Source organism: Balaenoptera musculus, chromosome 17, assembly GCF_009873245.2.
Source record: "Balaenoptera musculus isolate JJ_BM4_2016_0621 chromosome 17, mBalMus1.pri.v3, whole genome shotgun sequence".
Classification (NCBI taxonomy): domain Eukaryota; kingdom Metazoa; phylum Chordata; class Mammalia; order Artiodactyla; family Balaenopteridae; genus Balaenoptera; species Balaenoptera musculus.
In genome coordinates, this window is record NC_045801.1 from 46,403,850 (window position 1) to 46,430,505 (window position 26,656).

The 26,656-nt window shown below is 36.3% G+C and overlaps 1 protein-coding gene across 1 annotated transcript; it reads left to right on the forward strand.

Moving 5' to 3' along the window:
- Positions 1-273: 273 nt before the first annotated feature.
- On the forward strand, positions 274-25,909 carry TMEM64 (transmembrane protein 64). The gene is made up of 3 exons (XM_036830987.1): positions 274-1,307; positions 17,305-17,460; positions 23,542-25,909. Exons 1-3 carry the CDS (start codon positions 504-506, stop codon positions 23,731-23,733), a joined length of 1,152 nt encoding a protein of 383 aa, XP_036686882.1. The 5' UTR covers positions 274-503; the 3' UTR covers positions 23,734-25,909.
- The last annotated feature ends 747 nt before the right edge of the window (positions 25,910-26,656 follow it).

The following is a 26,656-nucleotide window of genomic DNA, read 5'->3' on the forward strand; positions in this document are numbered from 1 at the left end:
CGGCGCTCCCCGCGCTCACCGCGCGTCACCCGACTCTACACCTCATTGCAGTCCCCTCCTTCTCCGGTGCCCGCTTACTCTCTGCTCTTTCTGCCCTCCCAACCGCTCCCCTCAGCATCCCAGCCCTCCCTACGCTGTCACTACTCCTCTGTTCTTTACCGGCTCAGCCGGCGGGGCTGTGCGTCACGGGGGCGGGGCCAAAATGTAGCTCGCGCCAGGCCCCGCCCCGCGCGCCTAAGGCCCCGCCCCCTCTGGCCGAAAGGGGGAGGGCACTGCTTGTGTTGGGTCTGGAGTGTTCTCACTCTCAGCGGCATCATCCCACCGTCTCCGAGTCCTTGCCTTTTTCTGAGGCCCTCTACTGCCACCTGAGCGAACGCGGGGAGTCAAGGCCAGGCGTGCGGGGCGCCATGAACGGCCGCTGCCTGATGGGCGCGGCGGCGGCGGTGGCGGCGGCGGCGGCGGCGGCGGGACTGGTCGGCTGAGGGCCTGTTTGGGGCCGAGGCATGTGGAGCCCCAGCAGGAGCTTGCTTCAGACGCTGCCCCGACTTCTGCAGCACGACACCCTTCCGGGCCGCGCAGAACTGCCGCCCCGCTGGGCCCTTTCGCGGGCGGCGGGCGGGCACGACTCAGCGGACCGCCTTCCCCGCGGGGGCGGGGCGAGCGCGGCGGAGGCGGCGGCGGCGGCGGCGGCCTCCGGAGCCTTGCTCGGAGCCTATCTGGGGCACCACGGTCAGCCTGCGGCCTCTGAGCTGCCGGCGCCGGGCGCGGCCTTGGCGGGCAGCCCCGGGAGCGGCAGCGGCGGCGGCGTGGTGGTCGGCGTGGCCGAGGTGAGAAACTGGCGCTGCTGCTGCCTCGGCAGCACCTGTTGGTGCCGGAGCCTGGTGCTGGTCTGCGTGCTGGCCGCGGTGTGCTTCGCTTCCCTGGCCCTGGTCCGCCGCTACCTGCAGCACCTCCTGCTCTGGGTAGAGAGCCTTGACTCGCTGCTGGGGGTCCTGCTCTTCGTGGTGGGCTTCATCGTGGTCTCGTTCCCCTGCGGCTGGGGGTACATCGTGCTCAACGTGGCCGCCGGCTACCTGTACGGCTTCGTGCTGGGCATGGGACTGATGGTGGTGGGCGTCCTCATCGGCACCTTCATCGCCCATGTGGTCTGCAAGCGGCTGCTCACCGCCTGGGTGACCGCCAGGATCCAAAGCAGCGAGAAGCTGAGCGCCGTTATTCGCGTCGTGGAGGGAGGAAGTGGCCTGAAAGTGGTGGCACTGGCCAGACTGACCCCCATACCTTTTGGGCTTCAGAATGCAGTGTTTTCGGTAAGTGGTGTCCCGCTGGTCCATCTCTCTCCAAGTCTGTTTTTGAGCGATCTTGTGACAGCCCTAGGAGGACGCTCCAACAGATAAATGCCAGCAGAGAAGTGACATTAACAACAGGAATTAAAATTACTTTCCGTCGTACCCTGAGAAATCTCAAACAAATAAAGCAAATCTAAGTCCGGCCCTCAATAGGAGATTTGGTAGAGAAAGAACTACTCCTTTTTTGGCATATGAGTTTGATTAAAAATGAAGAGCCCTAGAGAGGGTGAGAGGGAGGCTCAAGAGGGAGGGAATATGGGGATATACGTATACACATAGCTGATTCACTTTGTTGTACAGCAGAAACTAACACAACATTGTAAAGCAATTATACTCCAATAAAGATATAAAAAGAAATGAAGAGCCCTTTTAAGTATGAGGGGAGATGAGTGGAAATATCCATTTTAAACATTTGTCATCTGATTTCTGTAGCAGCTTTGGCAACAGTCAGGGAGTAAAGGCTTCACATGCCTAGCTTTCTCTCTAACCTGCGTAAATGCATCCAGTGTTTTGACTCAAGTTTTTAACAACGTGGGGCTAAAGGAATTGTTTGGGTAAACAGTGTAGAGGGTAGTTACAGACTCCATATTTTGGAGTTACCTAAAAATTTTAATAGGCTTTTTTTTTTTCCATCAAGTAATTTGCTTTAATACAGTGTAATGGGGGGAAGCCTCCTTTTTATCTTTTTTTGGAGGAACTTCATTTTGAAATCACTAAGTAGTAGGATAAAACAAAATAGGACAGATAACCTTTTTCCCAGTGAGAATATATTTGTCTTTTTACACACCTTCTATGCTCTATTTGCCGTGTATTCATATGTTCTGCTTATTCAGTTTAGGTTTTTCTAGTTAATGTACATCACATTGTAACTGACTGAGGAATAGAAACACTGCGAAGTGAGGAAACCATCCCATTGGAAGAAAGGAATCCAGTATTTACAAACTTAGTGTCTTTGGAACAAATTATTAACACTATCTGCTCTTGCTTTCCACTTTTCTAAAGTGAAGGGGTTGAACTAGTTACTGAGTTCCTCAAATTCAATGATTCTAAAGTTCAAAGAGTTCATATAGAGATTCCCAGGAACTCAACCCTTCAGCTAGACCTAAAGAAAACTCTGTGTGAAGAAAGAGATTTAGCGCTCAAATCCATAGGAATCAATGTATTTTATGTTATTCTGACACATTGTTTTGTCTCAAAAATAAATTGTTAGTCTCTAGAAACTTTCTCATTTTGTTTTATGTTAAGAATAGTTCTAACCAACCTACCTCTCTGTGATGAAGTTAAGATTTTATCTTTCTTCTTTTCTTTTTAAATGCCTTTTGCAAATCCCATGTTGATTCTAACCAACAGCAGTAATAACTGTAGATTGAAGCTTGTGGAGGCATGGAAATAGATAAGGAGTTTTCTGTACAGATAAAGTTTGGTGTTTAAAGGCAGTTTGGTATGTTCTCTTCCTTAAAATTTTACCTTTTCACAACCACCTATAAACATGAACTTTGACCCAACCTTGGATAATAATAGATCAAGTATCCTAAGACTTTGAAAGAGAGTGGGAACTAAGGAACCTGAATAGTTTCATTCCTTTAGTTTGCTTCCTCTCTAGTATAGTTTATTTCCTTGTGCATTTTCTTGTCCACCTACCATGTGCCTACTATCCTAGGCTCTTTCCCACATATTATTTCTAATCTAAACTAACCCTGCAGAAGGTGATTGTACATATTTTATAGACTATTGTCTAATAGTCTAGAACACAGGGGTGGTGCTCTGGAAATCTACTGTCCCCATAGAATCTGTTGACCTTGGTCAAGTTACTTATCCTCTCTGTGGTTCATTTTCTTATTTGCAAAATGGGGAAAGTAACGGTACCTACTTCATAGGATTATTGAGACAATTACATAAAATAAATACATGGTACTGACCCTGGATTAACAAACACTCACATGTTGGCTTTTGTCGTCATTACTGTTGTTATTACCCAGGGTCACCTAGGTAGAGTCAAACTTTGCACTATGGTTTGAAGATAGGGTCTCAACCCATGACTCTGTTTCTTCATTGTATATTTAGTACCTAGTATAGTCCCGGGTATATAATGTGGACTCTATATATTTATTAATTAAAAATAAGATAGGTTTTTTAAAAAGTAATCTCTTAAACATATTAAACATGTGATTAAGAAGTTATACTTTGTACTTGGAAATAATTTAAGGTAATTATGTAATTGAAACCAAACTTGACAAGGGGCAATTCTCAGTTGGCCTTGTGGGGTCAAGAGAAAAGAAGGAAAAAAAGAAAACTGGCCTCTTGAAATAGGTATTATTGGTACAGTTTTTCTGAGGAAGAAATGGAGGCTCAAGCATCCAGGAACTTGTTCAGGATCACCCACCTACCAAGTGGTGAGCTGAGTTATAAACCCCAGATCAGCTGAAAAAGTGCATGGTACTGTGTGAAATTCTCACTCTTGGCCATAAGCAGGGGGGTTGTGGAGCCATTGGATATAGTCTATTATATCTATTATATTATATATTATATAATTATAATATATAATATATATATATAATTATATTATATATATTATATCTATCTATTTTATTAACTGTCTGCTTAGTAGCTCTTTCAACCAAAACTGTTTACTGAATTCACCCAGGGTATGTGAGTGAAAGGAAAGCTTAGTTTAGGCTGATTTTTGTTTTAGCCTAACTTTCCCTTCTGCCTTCTAGAACTTCAGTCTGCCTCTACCCTCTCTGCCCTTCTACCCCTCAGGCTACCCACAGCTGCCCCCTTTCCAGGCATATTTCTTTTGTTTTCTTCTTCCCTACCTATCTTTTAAATTATCCCTTTTCCCTGCTATTTCAGTTAAATCTCATCTTCAGTGTCCACGATTGATTGATCTTTAATCAGTGGCCATGATTAAAGAAATTTATCTGGGCCTACTTCAAAGAGAAAGTGAAGTATAGTGGTCATGAAGGGCACAGGCTTTGGAAATAGACAGTCCTTGATTATTAGTCTGTGCTGAGTTATGAGGCTTAAATAAGCTAATGCAGTGAAGGCATTGAGTATTTGCCTGGCACATACTCAATTCTCAAAAATTATTAGCAATTATTATTCTTAGTGGTGGAGGTGTAGTGGTTTTTATATTTTAGAGGCAGGAACTGGTTGTAAAAGGTGAATGTATGGAAGAAGGAAAGGCGCTCTCCCTTGCTTCCTATCTATTCTTAACTTTATTTCTTTCCTTCTCCCATATGTGCTAAAAAGGGATAAGCAAACTGACACTCCACTTTTGAAAAGCTTGAAACGGAAAATAAGTACATAACACTTCATTGTATCAATTCTTAGATTATAAGAAATATAATTTCCCAAGGACATATTTAAATTTTTTCCACTTTTAAAAATGCACTCATTGTTTCTGTTGGGAAATAGTTAACCCCTCCCCCCCGACCAGTGTTTTTGATGTAATCTTGTATCTGTAGGTATTATTGTACATTAAGACAGATTTCTAGACGTGTAGTCGGTGTTTCTAGGTACTGTTCTTATCTGGGCACATATCTAGGATGACTATTTCTTACTGCTTCAGTCAGGATAGGCTAAATTATGCTACAGTAACAACCCCCAAACCTCAGTGCATTAAAAAGCAAAGGTTTGTAAAAAATGTAGCTTGAATTATTGTTTATGATGAGAGGGAGATTAATTTATATTTTGAATTCAGCTTTTATGATTTGGGGGACTATAATATATGCTTCCAGCATTTATAATACAATTAAAACTTTTGTTTTTATTAAATAGACTCTATATTGCATATGATGCCATATTTTTCTCATGACTTCTCATAAATATATGTTCTTTAAGTATAAAAAAAAAAAGAAAAAAGCAAAGGTTTGTTTACTTACTTGACACAGATCCAGGTTCAACTTGGTTTGGGGAAGGGGTGGGGAGTCTCTGCTTTATGTCGTTTTTACTTTGGGATCCAGGATGACAGAGCCACCATCTTTCACTTGCTTTATGTGGCATGGTGAATTGCACACTCGTTTTTAAAGCTTTCACCTGGAAGTAATCTCACTTTTTCCTGGCCTGAACAAGTTACATGGCCACAGCTAACTTCAAAGGGGTAGTGTGTGTGCCAGGAAGGAGAGAGAACTGGAGTGTTTGGTAGCAGTCTTCATGACTCTGGCACTTGACTTATGGATTCTGCCTCCCAGGTCCTTCAGTTCAGTCCACTGCCACTACCCTGGTTCAGGCATCTCAGCCTCCCATCTGGTCTCCTTGCTTCTTAAACAAGGATTTCTAATTTTTTCTCTCTCCAGAAAGATCTTTCTAGAATGCATATCCGATCTTGGTACTCCCTGCAGGGAAACTCTCAAGTGGGTTTTCTTGTCCCCTCAGGATAAATTCCCAATCCTCATCTTACCTCTATAGCCTCTCTCTTATCATTCCACAATTACTAAGTGCCCTTTGATGTGTTAACTTATTTCATCCTCATTCTAAGAGGTAGACATGATTATTTCTGATTCAGACATAGCAAATCTTGTCTGTAGCCTCAGAATTTCAGGATTTCCTTTTTGATGATAAAGTTGAAAACTGTAAACATTCATAAGAATAACATCCCATTCTGTATTGAGTAAGCATTAAAGCATTCTTGTAAGGTCTCCTATAAGATGCCCCCTTGGAGACATCTGAACTTATACAGTTTAAAGTTACCACCAGTGAAATGTCAACTTTAATCCAAATATATTACACGATAATTGGTTGTTATGGGTAACGGTATTCATATTGGTGCTTGCAACTTCCAGAAGAGTTTGATTTTGTTGTTGCTGTTGTTCCATAGGAGATCCTAAAAATCATTCTCTGTTTTCACTTCGGTCATAGAAAAACTTCTCAAACAATTCCACATGGGAAATTTTCTGTCCATCATGGTTAAATCTTTGAAACCTCAAATAAAAACATAAAAAATAGCATGGAAGATCCTCTTATTCATATGTTGTATACCACTTTACAGTATGCAGAGCAAATTTACATACATGATATTCCTTAATCATCACAACAGTCCTCTGAGGAGTTATTAGTGACTTATAGGCAGTTATATAGAGGACAAAATATCACACACTTGAAGTTAGATTTAGTTCTAACATTTACTCTGACATCTTGAGCCACTCTTTTGAGCCATACTTTCTGTTGTAAAATGTGTTTACTAATACCTACTACAAAGCTGTGATAAAATATATAGCTTGCTCATTACTTACTATTTCTTTCTGTCTATCCTCTGCGTTCCAAAAAAAGGACATTGATACTCAAAGTTTTTTTTGTTGTTATTGTTGTAATTTAACCATTATTTATATTGTACTTACTAACTGACAGGCACTGTTCTTCTAATATGTACACATTGCTTATTTAAGACTCATATAAACCCTAATCCTCATCTTAAGCAAAGGTAGTTGAGGCAGAGTGATGAACTAACTATCCCAGGAACATACAGTTAGTAAATTGTAGAGTCATGAACTTACCTAAGATTCTATTGTTGATCTGAGAAGAGCTGGGTTGCTCAGAGATCTCCTTATTCCATTGATAGTTGCAGAGCACTTGCCCTAGGACCTCCCATGTGTCAGGCACTGGGCAAGGTTCTACACAGTTGAATTAGACATTATCCCAGGAAAATGATTTGAAAAAATATCAGAAGAATAATGTTTTGTGCATGTGAGAATTACATGAAATTGGAATTTTAACATCTGTAAATAGTGTTATTGGAATACAGCCATGCTCATTCATGTATGTACGATTTGTGGCTCTTTTTAAGCTAAAACAGCAAGTTAAGTAGTTGCGACAAAGACCCTATGGCCTGCAAAACCTAAGATATTTCCTACCTGGCACTTTGCAGAAAAAGTTTGCCTGAGAGCTACAGCAGTCACAGCCACCAGGCCTGAGCCCCTGCAACTGTAGGAAGAGGCCCTTAAGCTCTCATATATATCTTTTTACCTTTGTATTTAGCAAAACCCTTTTTATAAAAAAGACCATATGTGGATAAAATGCCAAAAAAAAAAAAAAAAAGAAAAGAAAAGAAATGAGTAAATTTAAAAGTGCAAGGCCTGACCCATCATCCTGGCTCACTTCTCAGTGGAACCACTTTAAAGAATTTTATGTTACCTAATTGTTAGTTACTTTGGCTATTTTTATTAGCCCACAATAGGTTAGAAGCAGCAACAGAAAGGTTCCTTGTTTGTTTTGGGAGGGGCAGGGAGCTGTGAAACTGGTGTACTGACTAAAATAATGATAGCAAAATAAGATTAAAGACAAAGTTAAAGCAAATGTAACTGTAATGTATTTTCCTAGAGTTTGCCTTGAGTAATCAAGAAAAAGATACATTACTTCTAGTAATTTGGTTCACAATCAAACTGAAATTTATTTTAATTAAATAAAAGTATTTTATTGGCTAGTGACTGAAAGACCGGAAAAATGGTAAAATCTTAGCCTCATGGACTATTTGGGGACCTTAGGTTCTGTCTCAGCTCCTGTGTGACTTTGGTGAAGTCATTTAATGATCTGGCCTCCAGTTTTTGCTATTTGTAAAATGAGAGAGGTTAGACAGGGTCTCAGAGTTTGCTCTTAAAAAGACAAATGTTCTGAGTAACTAGCATTACTTTTTATTTAACAGTTTGGTGATAGTATGTTTTATAAAAATGTTTTCTCATCTTCTTAAATTCTTATTCTGTGTTATAGACATAATCATTCATTCATACACAGTTGATGGGTCATGCTACTTGTCACTGTACCCGTATATCTAATGATTATTTCTTCTTACTATTAAAGTATACTGATTCATTGCCAGTGGTACAGTTCAGATGGAATAGAAGGACAGAGGCACAGTCTGTGTTTTGAAGGAGCTTGGAGTCATCAAGTCTTGAAGGTTGAGACATGATGACCAAGTTGAAAAATGTCATGCCACCTTAGCCCACATCCTTAGACCTCACAGTACCACTGAGTATAGCTGGCTATTACTTCCTCAAAACTGTGTTCTCCTGTTTGTGCCTCTTCAGTTATCTCACCAGCTTCTGTTGTTTTCATGTGTCATATATGGGGTTAGAATTCACAAATCTATATCTCTAGCCAATTGTATCATAGTAACAAATACAGTATGTCTTATTACCCCTTCCTAGATAAAAAAAATTTCTTTAGAGGCAGAGAGTCTTATTAAAACTTATTTTAACAGTATTTGCTTTTTCTATGAAATAAGTATTCATTGTAAAAACTTTGAAAAGTATAGTAAGTACAAAGAAGAAAAATCAGTAACATTTCAGTGTTTATTTTTCTAGTCTTTGCATTTGTTAATGCATGTGTTTTCATTATATAACATTGTGGGTGAATGTTATAAATGATTTTTGTGACTTTTTACTGAATGTAATGAACATTTTGGTCATTAAGTATACTACAAAATGGCTTAAAATGACCACACAGTCAACTGTGGTTTTCTATCTTTGTATCTTTATCCCTGCTTAGACCTGGGCCTTATGTGTAGAAGGCATTTGATAAATTTTTGTTGAATGAGTAGAAGTAATAAACCTATAGTTTGTCATAACTCTATAAAGAAGATCTTTTTAACTTATATTCCAGAAATTATATGCAGTAAGATATATATATATATGTATATATTTTTCCCCCCCTGGAGAGGCGGTTCAATGTGTGTATTAATCAGATTCTCAAATGGATCAGTGACCCCTAAAATATTTAGGAACTGTTAAAAGCAGTTCCTAATTTAGGGATAGTGAACTAATGAAAAAATCTGTATATATGAAGATGGTTTCTGCATTGTAGACAGATTTATTGTCCTATCTCTGTCAGTAGAAACCTCTACACTGATGTCCTCTCCACCTGTTAGAGTGGGGTCTATCAGAGCCCTTGCCTTGTTGGGTTTTTTTTTTTGTTTTTTTTGTTTTTCTGGTAGCAAGACTTTTCTCAGTACATTCAGGGTTGCTGCCTGCACAGAGTGTCTTAACCTTGATATCAGGTTGGCCTCAGAGGTTACTGGAAATGCTTTTAGTGTTCATTCAGTATTCACTCAACAAGTAACTGATAGGTACTACTCTGTGCCCACTGCTGTTCTAGATGCTAGAGATACAATAGCAATGAATAAAGCCATCCCAGATCCTTCAGGGTGCTTGCAGTCTAGGGGAGAAAGCATTCTGGATATATCAAGGCTAATATTTTGCTGACAATGAATTAATTTCCATTTAATACATTATTTCTCTGAGGGGAAGGGGGAAAGCATGTTTAGTTTCTGAACAGCCAATTACAAGTGGACTTTGCATCCTAGCCTGTTTATAAACTGGCAACTATTATAAGTCTCCACATTTATAAACAAAACAATTTTAATGTTGATACAGTCTACATCCAATCAACATATATTTAGTATCTGATATATAGTAGGCATCATACTAAAGACTAGAGACACAATGAGGAACAAGACAGATGGGTCCCTTCCTTTACAAACTTATAGTCTGAGGAAGGGGTAAAGGGCAAACAGATGGTGAAACCTTCCGTTACTCTCTAGTGTGAAGGGACTTGGTGAGTAATAGTGTTCTGTCAGAGAACTTGAAAGGAGTTCTTAATGCAGACTTGGGAGCTTGGAATAGGTGTCCTAGAGAAATTGATGACTGAGTAGTGAAAGACAGTTTGGGACTTTGCCCAAATAAAAGGAGTGGGAGGAAGGGTATAAGTGTTCTTGCCAGAAGGAAGAATGTACAAAGGCCCAAAAAGAAAAGAGCAAGGAATGTTCTAAGAACAAGAGAATTTTGATGTGTCTGGAACATAGTGTGATGTGAAGCATGAGACATTCAGAGGCCAGGTCATGAAGCAGTTTGCATGTTGAAGAACCTGACCTTCATTCTGATGGCAGTAGGAAGGAGTTTAAGCAGGATTGGATTTGCATTTTTAAAAGATTTCTGCAAAATTTAGCATAGGTTGTGAGTGGAGGGTAGGTCTAGAGTATCAAGACTAGAGAGGGGGAGACTGAATAGGAATAGGGACAGACAATGGGTAGATTTCTAACATATGTAAAAGGTAGAATCCATAAGAAAGGGTAGATGATTGGATGTGAGAATGAGGGAAGAATGAGTGGTGTGACTGACTTCTGAAGTGTCTAGCTAGGGCAACTGAGATTGGGAACACTGAAAGAGGTATTTTGGGGAGGGAAGGGAATGGGCAGTTAATGTTTTTCCTTTAACCAGTTTTTAAAATTTCATATTTCTGGAATTGAAAACTAGTTGCCATTTGTTGACTATTTCTCCCTCTCTGTTTCTGAAATATTGATAGTAAGTATCAATATTTAGGATATATATTATAAAATATATAATTTATCAATAATATTTAGATGAAAAGATCAAATATAGTCATTTTAACTTCTTTTGACCATTCCTTAAAAATTATTATAGGGATTCATGATTTTTTCTGTATAATATTGCTAAATATATATTTTAATTGGAATTTACTTTAATAGTAACTTTGTCAATAAGCAGCATTGCTTTTATATAAACTAAGAAACACACCTATACAGGAAGGTGTAATTTGCCAAAACTAATAGAGATTCACAAAGCTATGGATAAAATTTGAGGTCTTCCATACACAGATCACCTTTCTATTCTTCATTCGATCTGTGTCAAGATATTCTTTGTAAAAATGATGAAGTTTCTTAGTGTGTTAAATTAAAACCCGTAAAGCCGTTGTGTAAACAGCCGTAAATAGAGAAAGCAGAGGAGCTGGAGGCAGGGTTGCCAGGGGAGCTGTGCTTTGTGCCGTGCCTGAGAGGACAGCAGGTCTCAGGTTCAGTGAGCATCTGAGTGATCCATCTAAAGACAGAGGTTCTCTTATTGTCAGCTTCAAAAATATGTGTTCAAAGAAGAATCAGCTCTTGCTCTTCAGAATTAAGGGTTTCTTTCTCTTTTTTTTTTCTTCAGATGGGCACGTCTTTGTTTTCAGGATCTATCTGGTATATGGTAAAGTAATATTCTACAGTAACCCCTACTGACCCAGAAAAGTGAGTTACATCTCCAAGTAAATCACAGTACCTCTGAGAATAAGAATGTGTATACTTTCATGGTGCTTCTAGAGTTTTAAAAGCATGGGAAGATGGCAATCAGGTAGCATTCACCATCCCTGGAACTCTCACTGGAGTATTTCTGATCACAGAAACTAACCAGCAGGATAACACTGACATCCTAGGCTGAGATTTCTAGGAGTCTTTGGAATAGGTAAACAGTCCTGAGCCAAGATCCCAAGGTATTGTAGTCAGGAATTCCAGTGGGAATATTCTAGGATCACATTTAATGTCTTTTTGGAAAGTAGGACAAGGAGACATGTTTTTTTAAAAGTCGGTGGGTAAAGGCTTACCGGGGAAAGAAGGCTGGATGGGTCTCTTTGTGGGAACAGGTATTCTAAATTAGCTTTGTTTGTCAAAGACTGGAACTAGATGCAGATTCTGAATAGGATCATGGCTTATAGGAAATGCCATATTAGAATAATTTAGAACCTGTTTATCTTTAATACACTTAGTAATAGTTGAAAACCTTTATGTGTGTGTATTATTGTTTTGTTCTATTGGTTAAATTATTTGACAACGCCAGCAAAACAGTTTACAATGATTACCTGAAATTAGTTTCTTTGCTTTATTTAGCTATGCAGCTTTTCAGAAAAGAACTGTATGTAAATAATAACACTTGCTTTTTCTGTAGGATGAGGTTCAGTCATGAAAGGTTTGATAAACTTTGATTTATGCTTTGGACAAAGGTCTTGTTAAAGAGTTAAGTGGCAGGGTTGTTTCAGATTTAAGATATCTGTTCTTAAAATGCCATTTGGATATTATTGATGTCATCCATGAATGTCAATTATGTGTTCTCTTTGGAGAAACTTCATTACATTTAAAGATTATGAACTGAAGCTTTGCATTCTGATATTTTGGAACTTAAATATTTATTTTAAAAATAACTTCCATAACATATAATGTTATTATTAACTGCAGTATAATAATTTTTATGATTCATTTTTGTCATATTTACTTATTTTATACATTTGACATGTTTAATTCTAAAGAAAGTTTTCCATTCCTGTAAGTGCTCCAGACTGATAGAGGAACCTTCCTAATACTTAGCACCATTCATGTCATTCTTTGATTAGACTCCCCAGAGCTTTTCTACTGAGTACAAACTCATTCCCCTTTCACCCAAGGCCCGTAACAAGTATCACCCCAAATACTTGCCCTGTCTTTATTTTACAGGATTCCCTTGCCCTATAAATAATCCAAACTGTACTGCTAACTTTACTAATACATCCTGTATGTCACCTACCACCTTGTCCTTATTCATTCTCTTCTTGGAACACCTTAACTTCCTCATCCCCCCTATCTTTGCCCACCAAACCCATATCAGCTTCTGGAGTTCATTTCAAGTTCCTCTTATTCCACAATGTTGCCCTTTGGCCCCCTACTCCTACAGAGATTTTAATCCCTGTTTATTCCTTAATACTTTCTGTGTAGTTCTTTTCAAGGCTCCCTTTCTGCCTGTTTCTGAAGTAGTTGTGTGTGTACTTGTCAGTGTGCAAATTCTTCAAGGTAAAAGTTGTGTCGTACTGCCTCTCTTGCAGGCACCTACCAGAGCATCTTGCATGGAGCAGTCTTTGAGTCAGTAATTGTTTAGGTGAATCTTTAACAACCAGTCACTGCAGTATTCTTTCTAAACCAGCAGTGGTGTATCTCCAATTAATCATCTATGAGTAGAGATAAATGTATCTTTATTGAAAACATGATTTGCATAATTATTAGGTTAGATTGTAGTTATAGAGTAACCTGTAGCTGATTAAAATACCAGATCTTAAAATTAATAAAAATGAAATTTAGTAAAATAGCCTCTAGCTTTCTTATATAACAGTAATACCCAGATAAGGATGTGGAAAAGTTATTCTCAAAATTAATGGCAGTAGCAACAACAACTATAACATAAAATGCTTAGAAATAAACTAATAAGAAATAACTGATATATGTGAATAAAACCAACAAACTTTAGTAAGAAATGTGGAGGATTTTAAAGTAATTATGAAAACATTTCTTGATAAGAGTACTGAATATTCTGGAGATTGCATCTCTGTCCAGATTAATTTATAAATTTACCTTAATCCTAGTATAATATTTACTAATTTTTTTGAGTGACAGAGTGATCCTAAACTGTATCTGTAAAAATGAATAGGTAAGAAGGTTATGCAAATTTTAAAAAGAAGAGTAATAATAGGGGTTTGAAGGATGGGAAATTCCTTATGAGATATTAAACTGATAGTCTTTACAATAATTTGGTTTCAACACAAGGTTTAAGATATCAGTGGACAGTATTAGAGCCCCAAATAGACCCCTTTATATACAGTAACTTCGTTTATAATAAAGTAAACATCATAAGTTGCTGGAGAAGTTATTGATTATTCAATAAATGATGCTAGGAAAATTGGCTACTGGGGAAAGGGAGGAATAAGGAATAAGGAATCCTCACCTTTAATTCAAATAAATTACAGAAGGAATAAGTGGTAAATATTAAAAATGAAAATATAATAAGAAATATAGGCAGAAATTAACAATGGGATCTGAAAAGACGTTCTAAAGCTAAAAGCAATGGAAAATCAGAGGAAACAATTAATAATATATGTACAAATTTAGAAACATTTGTATGTCAAAACATAAAGGGACACTTTAAAGGAAAATATTTACCACATATAATGGACAAAAAGTTGCCCTTACTATAAAAAGAGTAAATATCAAGAATAAATAAGAAAACACGGGCTTCCCAGGTGGCACAGTGGTTAGGAATCTGCCTGCCAATGCAGGGGGCACGGGTTCAAGCCCTGGTCTGGGACGATCCCACATGCCGCGGTGCAACTAAGCCCGTGAGCCACAACTACTGAGCCTGCGCGTCTGGAGCCTGCGCTCCGCAACGGGAGAGGCCGCGACAGTGAGAGGCCCGTGCACCGTGATGAAGAGTGGCCCCCACTCGCCGCAACTGGAGAAAGCCCTCACACAGAAACGAAGACCCAACACAGCCATAAATAAATAAATTTATAAAAAAAAATAATAATAAGAAGAAAACACTTAACATTTCAATAAAAATGAGCAAATGTGAACAAATAAAGCCATAAAGAAGTGCAAATAGAAAAATGTATATTTAAAACTAATGTAAATATAAATTAAAATAGTACAGATTAAACAATGATCAAACATTATTTTTACCCCTATCAAACTAAGAAAGATTGAAATTTAAAACTTAAAGTTGGTAAGAGTATGATGAAATGGACACACATATACATTACTTAATGATAAGTATGTAAAACAGTGTGAACCTTTTGGGAAAACAGTTTTTACTGTTTGATCCAGTAATTCCATTCCAAATGATCTTTCCTAAAATAATGGAGTTGCATATTAGTCATTTCTTGCTGTGTAACAATCACTCCAAAACTGAATGGCTTAATAAACATTTATTATCTCACAGTTTCTGTGGGTCGGGAATTCCTGTACAGCATAGCTAGGTGCCTCTAATTCAGGTTCTCTCTCAGTACTACAATCAAGATGTTGACCAGAGGTGCAGCCATCTTACGGCTCCACTGGGGGAGAATCTGCTTCCAGGCTTACTCTGGTGGCTGTTGGCAGGTCTCAGGTATTTGCTAGCTGTTGGCTGAAGACATCAATTCCTTGGTACAGCAAGGACTTCTCCATAGAGCTGCTTACAACATGGTAACTTACCTTCTTGAGGGAGAGATGGAAGTCCTGTTTTTTTTGTAACCTAATCTTGGAACTAACATCTCATCACTTATGCTGTGCAGTCTGTTTGCTAGAAGAAAGCACTAGGTCCAGCCCACACTCTAGGGGAGAGGATCACACAAGGGCATGAATACTACGAGATGGATTTATTGGGAATATTTTAGATACTGTTTTCCCACAGAGGTTAATATACAAAGGTTTTCATATAGATTTAAAAAATTTATAATAGCAAAAAAAAAATACATAATCACATATACACAAAGAAACAATTAAGGAAACAGTTTTAAATGTTCTACAGCAAAAGAATGGTTAAATTGTGCTACATCCACACAGTGTTATTGGGCTGGCCAAAAAGTTCCTTTGGTTTTTAAGTAACAATAAAATATACATTTTTTCATTTTCACTGAGAACTTTGTGGAACAACGTATTCACTGTTTTGTTCCACTACCTTCTGCCATTTTCAGGCAACTTCATAATTCCATCTTTCCAAAACTTTTTTTGAGCAAAGAACTCTTCCAGGTGCCTTTTACATTCTTCCAGGAAATTGAACATTTTTCCATTAAGAGAATTTTTTAAAGACCTAAATAAATGGAAATCCGAAGGTACAGTGTCTGGTGAATATGGTGGATGAATCAGAACTTCCCAGCCAAGCTGTAACAGTTTTTGCCTGGTCATCAAAGAAACATGCAGTCTTGCGTTATCCTGACGGAAGATTATGCATTTTCTGTTGACCAATTCCGGACGCTTTTCATCGAGTGCTGCTTTCAGTTGGTCTACTTGGGAGCAGTACTCGTTGGAATTAATCGTTTGGTTTTCCAGAAGGAGCTCATAATAGAGGACTCCCTTCCAATCCCACCGTATGCACAACATGACCTTCTTTGGATGAAGACCAGCCTTTGGTATGGTTGGTGTGGTTTCGCTTGCCTCACGATCACTTCCATTCCATATTATTGTACAGTATCCACTTTTCATTGCCCATCAAAATTTGTTTTAAAAGCAGAATGTTTTTGTTACGTTTAAGTAGAGAATCGCATGAGAAAATACCGTCAAGAAGGTTTTTTTTCCGCTTAACTTACAAGGAACACAAACATCAATGTGATTAACATAACCAAACTGGTGCAAATGATTTTCAATGCTTGTTTTGGATATTTTGAGTATGTCGGCTAACTCCCATGTGGTTTAACATCGATTGTTCTCAATTAATGTCTCGATTTGATCGCTATCAACTTACCTGGTCTACCTGACCGTGGAGCATCGTCCAGCAAGAAATCTCCAGCATGAAACTTTACAAACCACTGTTCAGTCACAGCACCTTCTCCATACACTGCATAAATCTTTTTTTGCGTTTCAGTTGCGTTTTTACCTTTCCTGAAATAATAAAGCATAATATGCCGAAAATGTTGCTTTTTTTCTTCCATCTTTAATATTAAAATGGCTACACAAAAATTCAATTTTGATAAGCTATATTTTAAATGCACACTGATATGACAGCTGTCACAATACAATCTAACAAAATTGTTTCAAATGAAGTTAAAGACACCTAAGTGCTACTAGAGCCATCTTAATGGAAAAAAAACGAATGAACCTTTTCGCCAACCCAATAGTGTAATTGTATAATAATAATAATTTCTACCTTTTTGAGTGTCAGTCATGTGCTAGGCATTTGTTAAGATATTTACAAATATTTCTGATCCTAACAACAACCATGTAAGGTAGTGGTTATTATCCTCATTTTACAAATGAAAAAAACTGATATTCAAAGACTCAGCCCTGAAATGTCATTCTAGAGTTACCTGGCTTCAAAGCCCAGTGACCACATTGCCATTTAAGTATGCTTATGAAGAATAGTTAATGACATGAGGAAGACTTAAAAACTGTTTTTACAGAGTGATCTGTGTGTGTGCACATTTTATTTACGTGTAAGGAAAAAACAATAGTCACAAATGTTAGCTTTCAATGGCAGAATAATAGAATATTAAAATTTTTCTTTAAACTTTTATTTCATTCTAAATCTTTTACATTCTGTATGTATTCCCTTTATAATCATTTTTCAAAACCAGAATGCTTTGAAAAGTAGTTCAGCTTCCTCTACTCCAAGGGAAAACTGCTAGCAAGACTTGTACACACAGTTTTATGTGAAGTTGAAATTTTATGTGGTAATGAATCATTCCATTTAATCTGCTCTTCTAGATTACTGATCTCTCCTTACCCAACTATCTGATGGCATCTTCGGTTGGACTGCTTCCTACCCAGCTCCTGAATTCTTATTTGGGTACCACCCTGAGGACCATGGAAGATGTCATTGCAGAACAAAGTGTTAGTGGATATTTTGTTTTTTGTTTACAGGTGAGTTTAAGACCAAGGCTTGTCTTTTTTTGTATGACATTACTGATTTAAATCTAAGAAATTTCACTGAAAATAATTTAAGAAGATTTTTTCCTTTTTACACGTTTTCTTGTTTTTTCAATACTACTTCATATTTTGACAACATTTACATTTTTAATTGTGTGGATATATGGAAATATATAGAACTGAATTGACACTTATTGAAAATTCTCTTAAACACAAAAAAAAGGAATGACAAAAATAGGGTTCTTTTTGCAGTGATTATTTTCAAAGTCATGACTAAATCAAATATTCTATTTTGAGTTTGTATGAAGTGTTAATACTACATTTCTAAAGATAATTTTAATGAGATTTGGTGGGGTTAGGTTTTTATCTTAGTTACTTTACCTTCAAATTTTGAAGGTATTGAACTCTTCTATTGGTATTTTTTTAGATTATTATACTGGCAATGTAAATTTCTTTCTAGTACAATTTGATGTGAACAAAAATTTTTTTAGAAAGTATTGCTTTATAAAAAGTATAGAAGTATTCCATTACAAGTTCAAATAATATTTGTATAATAGATTATTACTACCATGCAGATTATAGCATAGTTTGGGGTACATACAATTCAATATAAGAGGTTAATAAAAGAGGAAAATCCTGCTATGTCGGCAGACTTATTCAGTGCCTTAAATTACATGCAGGAAGAGTTAAAAATTCATTTGCTTGTGATACATTTCATTCCTGAGATTTACCAAAATATAAAATCACCTTGATTTTTGATGATTTAGTAAGATGATGATGATGATGGTCGCTAACATTTATTGAATGCTTTATATGCCATATATTTAAGCTCATTTAGTGCCTACCAAAACCTTAGTAGGCATATAATTTTATTATCTATTATCTCGAGCCAATTGTACATTCAGTGATGTCACACTGGTAGCTTGAAATTGGTCATGACGGGGGTATCTACAGTTATGGAAAATGACAAGTGCTCTAAGTCAAGCTCCCCACCTCTGATCCCTAAGAGCTAGTTTACTAGCACACCATTGGATAATAATTTGTCTAATGTCAGAGCTGCAAGGGGTAGTATCAGGATTTGAACAAAGGCAGTTGGTTCTAGATACCATGCTCATAACCAGTGGTCTACTGAGCAGATAATACTAGTGAGATAGCTGACTTAACTTACTGGTCCCTTGACTTGTAAGTTTTAATTTATACTGTTATTGAATATATGGTGTCACATTGCAAATTTACTGTTAGTGGTATTATTCTCAATTTATTGAGGTACTATACTGTATTAAAAATACTACGATAAATAAAGCCAGAGTTAATTTTCTTTGTGCTTATGCAGTACAAGTTTAGTAAACAAAGTAAGCCCAAGAATATTTACATTAAACTATAAATAAAGCTTGTCAGTGAAAGGGCTTGCTTTAACAAAAATTTTGTAATATTTTTGATATTCAGGAAGTCAGTTTTTATTTTCCTTTACTATTTTTTCTTCAGAGCTACATTTTTTTAAGATAACCTGCTATAGGTTTAGAGTTTTTGTTACAGTTGGTTTATTTTTATTAATGTAGCATGCCAATCACATACTAAACTTTCTGTGTTATGTAGTATCTATGTTAATAATTTATGTTTATAATCATCCCAAGGTACTCTAAGATTCTGATGTACACTACATTCTCAGATTGATTTTTTTAGTATATTTAAGCATATTTTATGTTTTTCAAGTTTCCTGAAAACAATTTGAAACACCTTTTTTTTTCTTGTCATTGTAATTAGAATTCCTCATTATTAGTAGTTTTCAGAAGATATTCACTATTTGATACTTTATATTTCTATGCATCTTAGTAAATTACTCAACTATAATCAGTGGAATTATAATAGAACAAACTAGTTCATGCATTTGTCAGTGGTGCTTCTTAAAATATAGGATGTTCTTTTTTCTAAGCGATTTCTTACCCCTTTGCTTGAATTGGCAAATTATTTAAGCTTAGGATACAAAACAAGGAGAAAAAGGTAAATGTTTCTTAGCCCAGACATTTACAAAAAACAACCACCACAACAACAAAAAAGTGAAGGCATGTTTATGCCTTGATTGGATATATTGATGATGTTACTTGTAATTTGTTTCAGGGAGGATTTAATTTAGCTTACAAAAGATATACAGGAGAATAAAAAGAGAGGAGAAAGAAGTCATCTTGAAGGAGAAAATTAGCATAGGAAAAAAGGATGAAGCATAGGTTAAAGTTAGCAGAGTAAATAACATGAGGTTCCTCATATTCGCTAGAAATGAGCCACAAATTTGCCTCTCACTGTAGCCACCTAAATAGAGTCCACAGTGTCTGTAAAATCAAAGAAATACCAAACAGATGTTCAGAGGAAGGCACAACTATTTACTGTACTGAAATCCAACTTAGATTCCGTGGTTTGTCAATTCAGTTAATCTTTTCCATATATTTTTGTGTGTGCTCATCAGCCAAAACCCCAATCCTGGATAAATGCAAGTTTTGATCTGCTTTGCACCTGCTCTTTTGGGGAAGTCATACAACCAAGCTAATTGGTGATATTTAATTCATGGTTGCAAACCTTCAGCTGGTTTCTCAACACTGCCCTATATTCTGTTTCCTTTGTCTTCCCTTTCCCCCATTTTCCTCAATGACTATTTCAAACTTATCCTCACCCTCCTCACAGTTTTTTCCTCCTCTCCTGGCTTCCTTCTTCATTCTCAACAGATTAACTCTCTTGCTTAACAGAAAAATCAAAAGCCTTCAAATGGGAAAGCCCTCAATTTCCAACTAAGAAATGTACTAACCCTCTTATGTTCTGCTCATACTCTCGGCCTGCTTTTCAGTTAATGGTGGAAGAAATCACTTTCTGTATGCCTTCCTCTTTAAAGCTTGTCTTTCTACTTGTGTTTGATTCTTTCATTTTAATAGGGAATCTTTTAAAAAAGTTTTTTGTTTTTTTGTTTTGTTTACTTCACTGGGCTGTTGGGAAGAGTCAGTACACATTGCCAGGCCCTGGGCTCCAGAAAGGCATCTGGGGGAAAATTCCATGTAAAGATGTAGCCCATTCACCCTTGTTGGGAACCTGAAAGACTTTTTCAGTGGTTCTAAACTTATTTTCTGTGGCCTCGCCAAATTCTTCCCTCAAGCTTTCATCACTAACCTTCTCTAAATCAGATACACTTTCCAGTTCTCATCTTAGCAACCTAAGATTCTGTTGACGATGCCTTTTAAAAACACCTTCTTCTCTTAGCTTCTTTGATACCACTCTCCTGATCTTTTTCGCTGTTTGCCTGGCTCATTTATCAGCACCTCCTTCTCTTTTCATCCCTAACTTGGTCTTCCACAAGATTCTAGCCAGAGCTTTTTAGTCTCACTCTGAAAACTTTTCTTCTTGGTAAATCCAGTTACTGTGGTGGCTGCTATTATGTTTATTGCAAGGACTCCCTAATACACATCTTCAGCTCAGCCTTCTTTCCATACCTTTAGACCCATTCACTGAATTGCTTTGGATATCTAATAGGCACCTCAAATTCAGCATGTCCTAAGCAGAACTTAGCATCTCATCCACACCCTCCCCCAATTAGTTAACACTTTTTTCATATCTTTACATTGTATCACCATCCACATAGTATCAAACTTAGGGTGTTCAATAAGTATATCTTGTGTTTTTAAGAGAGCTCACATGTTAGAGAACAAAGACAAGATTTAAAGGCCTACGTTTAAAATAACTAATTTGAAGGGAACCCTTTTACAGTGTTGGTGGGAATGTAAATTGGTAGAAACACTATGAAGAACAGTATGGAGGTTTCTTAAAAAACTTAAAATAGAACTACCATATGCTCTAGCAATCCCACTCCTGGGCATATATCCGGAGAAAACCGTAATCCAAAAGGATACATGCACCCCAATGTTCATTGCAGCACTATTTACAATAACCAAGACAGGGAAGCAAACCCAAATGTCCATCAACAGAGGAATGGATAAAAAAGATGTGGTATATATATACAATGAAATACTACTTAGCCATAAAAAAGAATGAAATAATGCCATTTGCAGCAACATGGATGGACCTAGAGATTATCATACTAAGTGAGGTAAGTTAGACAGAGAAAGACAAATATCATATGATATTACTCATATGTGGAATCTGATTTTTAAAAAAGATACAAATGAACTGATTTACAAAACAGAAACAGACTTACAGACATCAAAAACAAATTTATGGTTACAAAAGAGGAAATGGCGAGGGAGGGATAAATCAGGAGCTTGGGGTGAACATACATACACTACTATATATAAGATAGATAACCAACAAGGACCTACTGTATAGCACAGGAAACTCTACTCAATATTCTGTGGTAGCCTATATGAGAAAAGACTCTAAAAAAGAATGAATATATGTGTGGGTGTAACTGAATCACTTTGCTATACATCTAAAACTAACACAACATTGTAAATCAACTATACTCCAATAAAATTAAAATATTAAAAAAGAAAATGTTTTAAATAAGGATGAATAAAATAAATATCTTTGTTTCCTATAACATAAAAAATAAAATAAAATAAAATAACTAATTTGCTTAGAATTGTATTAAGTAATGGATATTCGCTTAATGTACAGATTCCCTTGTGCAAGTTCCAGGTTCCCCCATCTACTCAACCTACCTTACTCCCAGTATCCTGCCCTTCCCCCTACCTCCCTCAACACGTGTATCAAGAATATTTCTCCCATAAAATTATAGGTAGGCTTAATTGAAACAGTGTTATATTTAAGGATCACTATGCTTAGAGCAGCCTTTGAAAGCTTGCTGGGACATTAAACAATATCTACTGAGAATATTTGCTCCGAACTCTAAAGAACTGCTTTAAAATGAACTTTGGAATAAATACCATTTAAAAGATGTAGACTGCTTAGACATTCATTGTGCTGAATTATATGTAGAATGTTTAAGCACAGAGGGACCACAACTTTTGGACAGTGGGAGAAGCCCATGTGGTTTAAAGGGACTTACCTGAAATCACAGCACTAGTGAGTGGCTAAACCAAGACTAGAACCTGATTTTCAGTTTAATGCTTTTTCTAGTTATCCCTTTGACTGGCATTTTTCCCCTCACCATGTTCCTTTGTTTTTGTTTTGAAAAGTATAGACAGTTTCGTGTTCACAATCTCTGGTTAATTTCTTTTGAAGCTTATTGGCATTTCATTCTTTTTTAATTGTTTAAATTTATTTATTTTTGGCTGCATTGGGTCTTCATTGCTGTGCACGGGCTTTCTCTAGTTGTGGCAAACAGGGGCTACTCTTCGTTGTGGTGTGTGGGCTTCTCATATGGTGGCTTCTCTTGTTGTGGAACACAGGCTCTAGGCACGCAGGCTTCAGTAGTTGTGGCACGTGGGCTCAGTAGCTGTGGCTCGCAGGCTCTAGAGCACAGGCTCAGTAGTTGTGGCACACAGGCTTAGTTGCACCGTGGCAAGTGGGATCTTCCCGGACCAGGGCTTGAACCTGTGTCCCCTGCATTGGCAGATGGATTCTTAACCACTGTGCTACCAGGGAAGTCCAGCATTTCATTTTTTAAAAGTGTTTCTTAATATTTTTAATTTTGGCTGCACCAGGTAGGTCATTTGCAAATGGTAGTGCTTCTCTCTAAGTGGGCTTAAAAATACCTATGGACATTTATAGTTCTGCACAGAAATAATACTACATTATTACATTAATAAAGTTTAGCCAGCTTTACCTCTATTGTAGAAATTTTTTTTATTCCTTGAAGGAAACTTTTTGGTACAAAGAGAGAAGCTTGACTTGTATCAAACAAACATCATTTAATATGGACTAAAAGGGATGTATAGTTGCCTTGTGTTAACCGGATACCATATAATGGTTACCCTGTAGATTTTGGCCCTCCACACCCAGCAGCCAAAGGAAGAATAAATGACAACTGTGTGTAAACTATTTAAAAATTTTGCCTAACTATATTTGACAAGCATCCTGTTTGTAACATTTCTAAGACAAATATTTATTGGATATATTTCTCCCCTTTTTCCATGTAAAATATTGTTAATTGTAATATTTTATTTTTATTCACAGATTATTATAAGTATAGGCCTCATGTTTTATGTAGTTCATCGAGCTCAAGTGGAATTGAATGCAGCTATTGTAGCTTGTGAAATGGAACTGAAAACCTCTCTGGTTAAAGGCAATCAACCAAATATCAGTGGCTCTTCATCCTACAACAAGAGGACCCTAAAATTTTCTGGAGGTGGAATCAATATTGTATGATTCTAATGAAATGTATGATTGTTAGAGCCTAACAATTCAAGGTCTAGCAATCCCCTCACTAGTGGGCAGATGCAAGTTCTAATTGTATTACAGCACAAAAAAACAAAACAAAACAAAACAGAAACTGACTAGTTTTTAAATTGCACATTTTTTAAAAAGCAAGAATCATTTTCTGGATAGGTAAGTGTAAATGTAGATGCAATTTTGGCTGCAACTCTTTATCATTTATTATACCCGTAATGACCTATAGGTCTGCACTTTAGTTTTTCTTCATTGTTTTCTTTATGGGTACTTATGAACAGAGAAATAATCCAAATATTTTTTTGCTTAGTGTCTTTATTTATAAAGTCTATGAATAGTTGTAAGCATCTTTCCTACTTATAAAGATGAGTAAAAGTATGCAATTTTAAATGTATAATATTATTGGACATTCTTTGCTTTGGTTGTCTTTCCAGAAAGGATAAACGGTGTTTTTTTTTTTTTTTTTCTAATTGTGTTAGGTGGGACCACTTTGCTTTCCTTTTCCTTGCTAGTTAGAAAATAGACATAAACTTTTGTTTGAATGTATTTTTGTAAGGATCATATTGTTGCAGGGCCATTTATACTGATACACACAAGCTTAAATCCTACATTGTGGGACTGAAGTGCTCTTAAGATACCTTTTTTAGTTTCACTGTGTAATATGCAAAGCAAAAGGGAAATTTATTTAAATTGGTAGTGGCTCAAATTAGAACTTGAGTTCTAATTTCATTACATTGGTTTTACCCTCCTTAGGTCTTCCATCAAAGGGCTGTCCTATTGCAGTCTTACTAAAACATTTTATTAAAATAAACTTTTTCTTTTTATATTCATAATTAGGCTTTGAAATAAAGATGTTATTCCTTTAAAGTGGTGGGCTTACAATCATTGAAGATGTCACTCAGGTGACCTTGTTTGATCAAAACGCCTTTCTAAAAAACCTAAGCTTTAAAATCATGTTTATAATTCCATTGAAGTACATATATATTTTTCCCATAATCTTCATCTTTAAAACTATAAGTAATGTTAACTTAATGCCCAGATTTGTATTATTTGCCGTACTATAGAGTAGGCTTATTTTGTTTGGTTTTTGGTACTTATTTTTCTCTGATAAGACTCAGGAATTCTGATATGTGAAATTAAGTCTCGCAATTCTTTCTCCTGTAGAATGAATTGAGTGTATTTATTAATAGCACTTATGTGTATAGAATATAATGATTTGGCAGTATGATTCATATGACATATTATTCATTTATCACCTTATATTTTTAAAATAGCTTAATTGTGAACTTAATGATTCTTTTTTTTACAATAGCTTATAACTTATTATTTACAGTAGCTTATTATAGATATGAATGCAAATTTTCTGATAGGTATCTCTTTTTTAGCTATGAAGATGTCACCTTATCAGAGACCTCCCATTTGCCTTTTCATTAGGGTAAAATCTTTGCCCTGATTTACTAAAGTGCAAAAGAATTATTTGTAAGCAGATTATTTTAGTTTTATGCTAAAGATGCATTTGGCCACTTTAATTTGTAAATTTTTTGCCCTGTTGCAGGTATAATTGTTTTCCTGTCCTTCATAATGCCTAAATTTGCTCACCTTTGAGTAACAGTGAAGTTCATATGTCCATACCAAGAAGAACTCAGTGTAAATGATCTTATAGGCACCTGGGTCTATAGCATTCAATTGGCCTACAAATCCTTCCTTCTTTTATTGGTAGAAAAAAAATATATAGTAATGGAATATTATTATTCTTTTTTGAATCCTAATTACTTGTTTGGTTATCTTTAAAAATTATTTAGTTTAATTATCCCAATAAACAATATGTTTGATTTATTCTTTTCTGTCTAACTTGACAGTATTTCTCTTGTGCTTCTTGTTTGTGTTTAGTTTTTGGTAAAGAAATCAATAATTTAAGATTACTACTTTCATACACTTGTATTACACTTCATGTATTTTGAAGTGCATTTATTTAATTAGCATTTTGTAACTTGAATAATTTTGCCAAATGAATACCTTTTGGTAGTTTGTCATGAGTTCTTCCAACTGTTGCATTTTGCTTAGTACTTAAATATGTAAAGGTAAAAGAGAAGTAATTTTTCTGTATTCTGCCAACATAATTTTATATAATAAAATCATCCATTTTTACTTAAAATAGTATGGATTTACTATTTCTAAAATACTAATCTAAAGCTTCAGTTTTCCTTTTGTTCATCATCTCTAGCCTCCACATAAACTACTATCCCTTATAGTCATGCTATTTGATAGCTGGTTTTTTATATGAGCTGTCTATAAATTGTACAAAGCATTACCATGCCTTATTCACTCCATCTTTAACCCTGTATCCCAGATTTCTGGCAGCAACAAATTTCTACAGGATCCTTTTATGTTGCCCAAATATTGCATCCAGTCATAGAGTATATATTTATAAGAGAAAATATTTTGGATTTCTCAAATCATTTAAGTGCAGTATAAAGTTACTTTATGCATATTTTTAAAAGCACACAATATACCTTATCTCAAATCTGATGAAAGATATGTTCTATTTTTAATTCGTTGGGCCTTTTTCTTAGTTTTCCACATTTTCTGGTTTATTACTAATGATTTTGTTTACTCTTTGCCAAGTTCTGTCATGTAAATTATTTTTAAACAGCAACACCTCTTTTTAAAAATACTTACATAATAATTTACTAAATGTTTTCATGTCCATTTTCATTTGATCATCTGATTTGTGAAATAACTTGAAATCTGTACTTTGGTTTGTGAAAATAATAGAACCAAATCTCTGTCATTAGAATGTGTATTTTGAGTTTATGTTCAGAAGTGACTTTGTGGGTTTGTTCAGAACCAACCATACTCTCCTTTTATGCACTTTGTAACCAACTGTAAACCTTTTAAGAAG

Excerpts from the sequence above, each read along its gene's own strand:
- TMEM64 (XM_036830987.1), top strand. The coding sequence starts at position 504 with ATGTGGAGCCCCAGCAGGAGCTTGCTTCAGACGCTGCCCCGACTTCTG. Across the intron at positions 1,308-17,304 it reads TTCAGAATGCAGTGTTTTCG|ATTACTGATCTCTCCTTACC; the intron begins GTAAGTGGTGTC and ends CTGCTCTTCTAG. Across the intron at positions 17,461-23,541 it reads ATTTTGTTTTTTGTTTACAG|ATTATTATAAGTATAGGCCT; the intron begins GTGAGTTTAAGA and ends TTTTATTCACAG.